Below are 10,145 nucleotides of genomic sequence, written 5' to 3' on the forward strand. Positions count from 1 at the left end.
GTCCACAGAGGTTTTGAAGAACTGACATTTTGACTGCTGGATACAGAAGCCATACTCTTGGAGTCTTTTTAACAGTTTGTCTAGATTGCTCTAGTGTTCTTCACTGGTGCTGCCAGTTACTATGAGGTCATCCAGGTATGCAGCAACACCCGGTAAATCACTAGTCACTGTGTCCATGCATCTTTAAAACTGGGCGGGACTGCATGCAACCCCAAAGCACATTCTATTATAACGAAAAAGCCCTAAAGGTGTATTGATGACGCAAAGTTGCTTAGCTTGTTCGTCTAACTCTATCTGTAAATAGGCATCGGCAAGATCGATTTTCCATAAGCTCATCTAATTTTGGCAAAAGGTGCTGGTCAACAGATATCTGTTTGTTTAGCATCTTAAAGTCCCCACAAATTCTCACTTTTCCATTAGGTTTTGATACGGCCACAATTGGTGCCGCATAGTCGCTGAAATCAATATGTTCCAACACTCCTGCTTTGACTAAACGCTCAATTTCCAGTTTCACAGCCTCCCATTGGAAAAATGGTACTTCTTTTGGCTTGAAAAAAACAGGTTGTGTTTTTTCTTTGAGGTGTATTGAAGCTTTCAGTTTTTTACAGCATCCCAATCTTTTGTTGAACACTTCTGGATATTTTGTTGCCAGTGCACTGACTTTACCTGCCAAACCCTCAACTGGGTCGCTTTGAATTGTGTTTACATTTTCTAACACCGCTGACAAGCCCATTTGTGACAAGTCGAAAAGATCACTCCAGTCTAAGCCAAATAGGTTAGATCCTACAGGTGTATCGACTACTAACAAACGCAGGTTTTGTTTTACTTGGTATCCAACTCCAACATTTACATAGCATTCTCCTTTGACTTGAAGTCTGCAGGCCCCATACCCACTGATAGAAGTTTTTGTTTCCGCCAGTTACGGTGAGCTGAGTTGTTTATATCCTTCCAAGCCCATCATGGAACATGTAGCTCCAGTGTCCCATTGAAACTTGGCGTCGATTCCATTAACCTAAAGATTTACCCAGATTTGTTTTCCAACTTATTCAATTATGTCTACCTTTGTTTTCTGCTGGGCATGTCTTGCAGTGTCACGGCTATGCCTAACTGTGCACACTGATTCTTTAGCTAGGTTTGAGTTTTGGACCTCAGCCTTTGTAAATTGCCCACCCTTCGATTTGCAAACAGGCGAGATATGCCCTTTTTTGTTGCAGATTCTACAAACGAGTTCTTTACAAGGGCAATCTTTGCGATCGTGTTTGATAAAACAACTCGGTCAGCGAGTTAGAATTATAGTTTCTTTGGTTACTACTTTGAGCGCTTTGGGCTCGTCTGGTTCTCTGTTCATATGTGTCAGACATTCTGTTAACCGAATCTGGAGGTGGTTCATTGAACTCATCTTTCAGCACTCATCTGTTTCCGTAGTTTTGATAGATGTTACGGCTTTAGCAAGCACATCATCAAGAGTAGGGTTGTTGTCCAGTAAGCACTGGCGTCTTACATCAGCATAGGGTGTTTCTTGGATTATGACGTCTCTAATCAGATCATCTACATAGCTCTGACCACAGCCATTATTTTTGCAAGTAAAATTACAGTGGCGTGCTAAGCTCTGTAACTCTGCAGCCCAATCAGCATACTTTTAGTACTTTTTCATTTTACACTGATAGAACTCATACCGTGCTGCTTGTATATAAACACTATCCTTATAGTGGTTGGTTAGTTTCTGTGTTAGCTCAGTAAAAGACTTTGTCGTTATATCTTCTGAGCCGAACAGGTTCATCATTAGGTTCATCATCGGTGCGCCTACCCAAGACAGCAAACAGGCTCGCTTTTGTTTAGCATCAGTAACATTGCAAACAGCAAGGTGTTGGTTAAAACGCTCCAAATAAATTTGCCATTTCTCAGTCTCCTTGTCAAACATGTCAAACTTCGGAATAGTTGGAGTGGAATTCGTACCTTGCAATGTTCTTGTTTCCGATTTCTCTATCAGCTCTAGCATTTGTTTCTGGAACAGAACCTGCTGCTACTGCATAGCATCCATCATTGCCTTAACCGTATCTTCCATTGTCCACTTGAGTATTTATTTAATTAAGAGTTTTTTTGATAGACATATCCCACTTCTAAGACCACTGATAAATCCTTAGGTTGCGTAGAAACGAGAGGTTGGCTTGTCTCTTACAATCTATTTAATAAACTGACAGCATGCAAGAAGATGGCAAGCCATGCCATATTAGGAGAATGAGACACTCTAAGCAAAAAACAACAATTGCGTAAGTAGGTCATTTCCGCTAGCTAGCTGACCTTGGGGAATAAGACATAACAGAAACATTCTAAGTGTTTTTGTTACCACTCACGAGATTTCTTATGTGTTTTTTCTTTGAACTGGTGTAATTGAAATTTAGCTTTCCTAAAATGAATACATATATTCTGCAGAGGCAAATATTTTATTACATGCTGATGTACTTAGATACAAGATACAGTGTGACAAACATAGATGTTTCACAATGCTTCAAGAATTTCAGGTACAGTAGGCATTAGGAGGAATACTTATTCAGTTTTCAAAAAACACAGACAAGTTATTACTTTGAACACAATACTAGAAAACTTAGTATTATTCCTAATACAGTTTATCGTAGTATTTAGGAGCTTTCAATTGCTCGAGATCTTCGAGCTGTACGAGGTGGTCGAACTGTACGAGGTCGTCGAGTTGTACGTGGTTGTCGAGTACGCCGAGTACGTCTGGTTGGACGAGTAGGAGGAGTTCGAGTTGGTCTACCAGTAGTAGTACTAACGACCTCGGAGTCAGTCGCCTCAATTCGTGTCATCAGTTCTGGTACGGCTCCTGATATGTCAGCAATCTAAAAGTATGCATCAGAAGGATGTATTTAGCCATAATGATTGATTAACAAGCTCTAGATGACAGTTGAATTTTGACTGAGCTACTAATATGATAAGAGAAGTGTAGAGTGTACAAGTAAGCAAACATTTTTACAGATAACACTGATTATAAATTACATAGACAGTAATTAAAAAAACTTTAAAATGTACGTACTCCTGCACAAATGCCACACTAAATGGAAAAATTAAAACTTAGTTTGACCAAAAGGAATGGACAAAACATGTTCTCAGTAAGGTTATAACTGTTTGTTTTTTGCCCTTAATGTAAGAAATATAAGTCATAATTTTGAATTCAAAAGCCCTTCTGTTTCTGTAAATCTTATGCTGTTTTAATTTAAAAACTTCATTCATATTTGTTAGCTTCAGTTTTGAATGAGAAACAACAGCAACAAATGTTCATACTAATTTTTTAGAAAATTAAAGCTTATCTTGTAGCAACTAGCCTCTAATAGACAGATGTTCAAGTTGAATCTAGACAAGCAATATTCTTAGTAAAATAGTCAGTAGTTTGATTACTTATAATTAGTTAAAGAACTCAGTATGTGGATCAAATCTGGCTTTACAAATCTATAAAGTTTTAAGTTTGTATCAATTTATAGATTAACTCAACTCAATATTGTAATGTTACATAACTGATTTTTATTATGAAAGTGAAGAAGTAGGTAAAAGAGTTTAACAATGAACTTTACAGTATCAACTTAGCAATTTCTGTCTTTTATGCTCACTCATTAGCTTAAACCTTTACAAAAAAAGTTTTTTAAGTAGAGGCATTTCGTTTACCTGTTGGCTATTCTGCCCGCCATCTTCCTCACAGTCAAATAGGCAGGTGTCTCGATATGTTTGTGGCACTCGTTCACAGGCTGAGTCACAAGCCCCCACCTGTCGTTTCTTTCTACCGTTTCCTGGCACTGAAACAAATCAGTAAGTCATATAATAAACAATTTGTTTTATGGTACAGTAGAATATAGCATTGAATGTCTTGTTAGCGTTTTTTTCCATTATTAAATACAAAAATTAATTCTGACTTTGATAAAAGTTTACTACCAGAAGGGCTACAAAAAATCTAACACTGTTTTATAATAGAGTTCATTTTCAATCTAAAACAATAAAATACAAACTTCAATTTGGTAACAGAAGCAGTCAAAAGGCTGAAAATTGTAATCTTTTGCCTTTATTTAATTTACACTGTAAAACTACCAAATAAATTGCTGAGATATAGAGTCAAATTACATGTAAGCCTAGTTTATCAAGTAGTCGTTACACCTTAATAACTTACTTGACAAGTAGTCACTTGGGCACCCATCAATGAGTAGTCCACAAGAATCATCCAGAATGCAATGTCCAGTCCTTACCGCAATCAGGTAAGTTGTCCTACAATGAGTATCTAATCACTTTATAGTAGGTAATAAGTTAATAAGAAGTTCTTATAAATCATTTTATTGTTGCTCTAAAATTTTAGCTTGCTGATTTAATGATGACCAAAAATGTACAAATACTCACCATATTTTTCTGATATAGAAAACAGTCAAAGAGTTGAAATCGATTATTCGCACAGTGTTTGGCCACCAGGGCACAGAAGAAATAAATATCAGCCCTACAAATGTAAGTGAAAAATAAACACATCATAGGATTGAAACAGATTTCAAGCGCTAGTGTTACCAGCAGGACATCTACTATTCATATAATACTCTAAGTCTCCCTTTCACTCTGAATTTGTATTAAGTATGTTGAAAGCCGTAAAGTTCACTTCTTTACAACGGTCCATTTAGAAAAAATACCAATGAAATAATCTTCTATCTCTTTAAAGAAATGCAAGAAAATTACGTAGGCTGGTTTGTGGCCCTCATCTGACCTTGTTTTAGACGAAACCAACCTGTTTTTGTATAACTAGTTATGGGACCATATGTTTAAACTTACCATGTGTGTTCACAAAAGCATTTGAAGGCTCCAAAGTAAGTTGGGTAGCAATAGACCCAGTTCCAGTAATATATCTCACCCTGTTGTTGTTGCTGAAAAATGTTAACTCTATCTGCAAACATAAATACACACATACAAGAATACAAGGTACACGTGAAACTTGAAATAATGCATGCATGGTTTTTTATTGTTCATAGATAAGCCACTAATTTAATTTCTATTGGTTAAATACTTGCATAATTGTAAAGAGATATGCTCGATATCTTTTTAATTTTGAAAAAAAATTACTACATATGCCTTCAAGAGTGTCAAAGCTTTAGCCCACATATTTTACAGGGTTTGTTGTGTTTTAGATAAATATAACAGATGATAGTCGCAATTAAATATTTCCTAACTTTGTATTCAAATTAATACACATCTATTGGTATAAAGTATGACAATACTTTATACCAATTCAAAATATAAAATTATTTTCCTGACAAACAATGAAAAAATGCTCATAATACAGAATAATAAACCACATCAGAGTCACTAGCAATTTAATTAATACAGCGATTTCTTGGTTTCAATAGACTGAGTTGGTTTGGAGGGAAGAAAGACAGTTACCTGAATAAAAATTTACCAACATCCAGTTCAGTTTTCATATTAATCAATATTAATGCTAATTCAACAGGATTTGAAAACTTGATACACTGATTAACCAAATACCTACGATTAATTAAGTTTGCTTTACTACAAAAGAATTGTGTTATTGCATGACCATAATTTATTGTTTTATAAAATAGATAAAAAATTAGACAAGCCAAACTTTGACAACAACTTTGCTGTAAATAGCAATCATGCTAATGATAAAATTTAATTTCGCAAGTTCTCTAGGTATGGTCTGTGATGAATAAATAAAAGATAATTGTGAGTACTTATACTTACCTCATCTACGTAAAACGATGAAGTATGGGCAACGAGATCAAAGTATCTGTTATGAAGGTATGTTCTCCATCCATCAGCTGCACAGGTGGTTATACCAGATGTGCCATACACTCTCATATGAGGATCTCCATAAACAACTAGAGTGTGTCTTGGCCAGCACCACGGAGCAGGCTTACATAAAACAAAGTAGAATATTTTTTAATGTTATAATTGATATTATTAACTAAGAATTTATATGAAGTGGAGGTTTTAGCCGATATTAAATATGTAAAACAAACCTGTGAGCTCACTGCCACTATTCCAATGGAAAGGAGCACTAAAAGGAAATAATAACTGATCAGTTTAGCCTGAGAACCAACAACAGCTTCAGCAATATGCGTAGATACAAACCGTCTTTATTCATCAGAAGAGCTTTTTAATTTAATGCTTAACGTTCATTTTATTTTTATGTAAGTTTACGTCTGTAGTGCTTATACTGAATCATTTTTGCATAAAATTCTATATATATAAATCTCAACATTTGTTGGTATTTTATTGGCCTGTCTGTCAGTCTGTCTGTCTGTCTGTCAGTTATGGTGATGAAGTTTGAGGATTGAAAACCTGCTGCGCACTAGATTAGAGCTTTGAACCTCCAGTTATGTATACAGGCATTTATTCAATACACTAGCTGTTCAATTGGCTATACTATAAAATAAAATGTGCTTATACTTAGTGTATTAAAACTGTCAATCTTTTATAGCTTCACTCCAAACACATCAGCTTCCAATATGCGTAAAGCCATACTAGCAAAAGTTATGTGTTCATACGCAAAAGAAAATGCATAAGCTCATATTGCCAGTAAGACTATTGCAATCAGTATAATAGTGCTGTAGTAGGCATTGCTGCGGGTACAGTATGTATTACACAGAAATATACTCAATACACAGAAATAAACAAATACCTTCGTTTAAAAGTTGGAGCAATTAATGTTCTACATTTTGATTAAAATTAGGTATTTGTGCAAAAACCTTTATCATTACCCGTACTAATTCAGGCAATAAAATCGTATAGTTTATTGATAATCAAATAAACTGACTTATTTGATAGTCAGATATAAATTGTTGACAATGTTTTCAATTTTATTAAAAATCTAAAATTATAACAGTGTACTTAAATAAACCTAATCATATATAACTTTGAATAGCTTTTTCTATAGTAATACACTTGCAGTAATTATTTTACAAAAACAAATAGAAGAGTATCAACCTCCAACAACAATAGTAACATCAAACTCATAGATAGAACAGGTTAGCAAAAATAATAATTTTCTGAAGGTAACTTTATGACAAAGAGTAAGACCACCATGATGCTGCACTAGAGCTTCAATTTTAAAACTGTGTTGATAAAAGTATTCATAAGCTGGTTTAAGGTATTAGAATTACCTATGATTTATAAAAAGTTTAATTCTTACCAGTAAGTAGGGCAACTCTAGAGAGTGACATCTTCAGTTATAAAGTCTGTTATAGAACTAGACTTCAAGTGTGAAGGTGTACAGTTTTCTTCTCCTTTTATAGCAGTAAAGAGACTATAAATAAAGATTAGGTTTACTTAGCCAATCACATGCCAGGGCTATGCAATACGTTTTAAAATTGGTCAACCGTAAAAATTATTATTAGGATTTGTGATCAACTATAAATGTCAAACTCACAGCATCCGTTTTATATTCTCATTGTTTTCCAAACAGATGCAGTAGATTTTGTGTTTCAAAGATAGTGTAATATTTTAATGTCTGTACATTTTTAGCGTAACTACAAACATTGAGCAGACTTGTAGTAAACTTAAGTAATTTAACAAATGATCTGTAGTTATCAACTTGGTCTACATTGAATTAAATAGAAACACAATAGACTGCTGAACACAGGAGCTCGAATGAAAAGTGCTAAAGTGCAGTAATCAAGCAAAATTTTGAAAATGTAGTAGGCATGAAAAACGTTTGAAACAAACTATACCATAGTATTACATGTTTTCCAGGAATTGAAAGTATGCTGCTAGATAAATGACTTAAAATAAACGACATGCAGAATATAGCAAGGTGTTATGTATAAAGGTAGATTATGTATAGAATATAGCAAAGTGTTATCTATAAAGGTGGATTATGTATAGAATATAACGACGTGTTATATAATAAGACAGACTATGCTCAGAATATAATAAGGTGTTATGTATTAAGAGACACTATGTGCAATATATAGCAAAGTGGTATGTACTTAGTAACACTACATGTAGTAGTTTTTCAGTAAAAATAGATTCACTGCACCCTCTCATATAGCAAAGCTTGTCAAGGGAGGCCTCATTCTAACCACTAGAGCTCTGCCAGAGTCTTGCCAGTACAAGAACAAGACTATCATAATCAGACTGTAGTTGTAAATTAAACTATCCAAACCTGTGTATATAGACAACAGTGTTTATTATTACATACATATACATGTAGCCTTCACTGGCATACTATGAAAAGGAATGCCTTTGTAAAGACAGAAGAGTAGAGATATGTAAGAATAACCTCGAGTTGTGTGTTAGCAGTACATATGTATTTTTGTAAGTGTAAGTAACCAATTTTCGATTAGTTTGTTCACCAATTTCATTATATAGCCTTCAGCTTCTAGCTAAAACAAGCTTCTAGCAAAATTTGTGGAAAGTCATTATCTTCGCCCTTATTCTTAATAGAAGAAATAGCCCACTAAATCAGAAATCTGTTTATCCAACGGATGCATCACATAAAAAGTTACAAATAGCCAATATGTGTCACTGGCATGTGACTTGCAAAGACATTTTATTTGGTATTCAAAAACTAGTAGCTCACAAAAGCGAACCTGATTGGTCTAATCAACAGCCAATAAACTCTTACTGTGTATAGGCGTATGTATTTGTAGAATATCAGTTTCTTAATTGCTATTAAGAAGATCAAAAAATTTATTTACTTCACATCTCTTCATTCCAGGTACTTTATTCTTGGCTAATCTTTTAATGGAATTCTTAAATTCGGTGATTAAATATTACAAAGATTAGTGAAGAGATGATGGTTTATCCTTCACCAGTGTCATAACCTAGTTAACAATCCCAGTTGTCAACAAATGAAGCTTATATCAACATTATTAAAAATGCAAAATACTATAATAATATTATGATTATATTATTATATGAATTAAAAAATCTGTTTGGCATAGCTTAAGCAAAAATAGTCAGTTTTCATTATTTAATAGAGAATTATCAATTGCTCTATTTATAACCATTTAACATTCTTTTATTTTTTTGAAATTTATTTCTTATGTGCAGTTCTATCCAAAATGTTTTTCATTTTTGTGTTACAATAAAAATACTGGTGAATCATATTCTTGTTGAATTTCTAACGCAAGTTTTATTATAAATGATAATAAATAAATTTCTTATATAATTTTCTAAATAATGAATAACCGTCTCAGGCTAATAGTCGTTCCTTATTTAACACGGTCTTGATATTTTGAAGCACATGTATATAAAAATGGTTTACATATACGATGGTACAAAGGTTACGCTTAGCGAGCAAACTTTTACACGTAGAATTTGTGCCAAATTGCTAAAATATTTTAATGTCTGTAGATCTTTAGCATAACTACAAATATTGAGCAAAATTGTAGCAAACTTAACTATTTCAGCATGTTATCTGTAGTTGTCAACTCAGTCTACATTGAATTAAATAGAAAGACGATAGACTGCTGAAAACAAGAGCTTGAATGAAAATGGTAAGTTTCAGCAATCATGCAAAATGTTTGAAATGGATTATAAGAAGGTATTGCATGTTTTCCAGGATTTGAGAAGTTTGCTGCCAAATGAATGTATTAAAACAAATGACATGCAGAATAGAGCAAAGTGTTGTGTATAAAGGTAGATTATGTATTTAGAATGTAAGAAGGTGTTATATATTAAGACAGACTATGTACAGAATACAATAAGGTGCTGTGTATTAAGATACACAATGTACGGAATATGACAAAGTCATGCGAATTTAATAATTTGTCAACACTTGTCTCCAATTGTAGTACTAATTTTGTAGCATGTTTATCATACAGTAAGAGACAAGGACTTACACTCTTACTGATCTGTGTAAAACAAGTCAATATTTTTAAATAAATGTTTAGGATCTAAAAAAAATTGTAGCACTGAAGTGTATTTCTCCTTCAAATAAAGGAAATCTACATTATCTGTATAAATTGTAAGCTTTGAATTTTATCATTGCGGAGAGCTAATAGGTAATTTTAATAGGCCGCAAATGGCTCACAGGCCGAAGGCGATAGCAGAAATATACCACTCTGCATCATACATTGTCATCAACTGGCTCCCAGATGTTCATACGTTTTGCACTATGCATTGCACTGAGTAAAACTGGG

General features: G+C 33.7%; 1 protein-coding gene across 1 annotated transcript; it reads right to left on the bottom strand.

Annotated features, from left to right (window-relative positions):
- Positions 1-2,425: 2,425 nt before the first annotated feature.
- On the bottom strand, positions 2,426-7,255 carry LOC137404373 (uncharacterized). Its single transcript, XM_068090572.1, has 8 exons — positions 7,193-7,255; positions 6,021-6,058; positions 5,743-5,913; positions 4,816-4,927; positions 4,399-4,492; positions 4,175-4,269; positions 3,679-3,806; positions 2,426-2,858 (listed from the first exon to the last, which is right to left on the bottom strand). Exons 1-8 carry the CDS (start codon positions 7,221-7,223, stop codon positions 2,640-2,642), a joined length of 888 nt encoding a protein of 295 aa, XP_067946673.1. The 5' UTR covers positions 7,224-7,255; the 3' UTR covers positions 2,426-2,639.
- Between the last annotated feature and the right edge of the window lie 2,890 nt (positions 7,256-10,145).

Source organism: Watersipora subatra, chromosome 1, assembly GCF_963576615.1.
Source record: "Watersipora subatra chromosome 1, tzWatSuba1.1, whole genome shotgun sequence".
NCBI classification, from domain to species: Eukaryota; Metazoa; Bryozoa; class Gymnolaemata; order Cheilostomatida; family Watersiporidae; genus Watersipora; species Watersipora subatra.

What these genes read in the sequence shown, in the direction of transcription:
- LOC137404373 (XM_068090572.1), bottom strand. Translation starts at nt 7,223, where the DNA reads ATGTCACTCTCTAGAGTTGCCCTACTTACTG. An exon ending in CCCAAGTGACTACTTGTCAA is followed by an intron (nt 3,807 to 4,174) that starts GTAAGTTATTAA and finishes GATTTGTTTCAG; the next exon opens with TGCCAGGAAACGGTAGAAAG. An exon ending in GCGGGCAGAATAGCCAACAG is followed by an intron (nt 2,859 to 3,678) that starts GTAAACGAAATG and finishes GCATACTTTTAG; the next exon opens with ATTGCTGACATATCAGGAGC.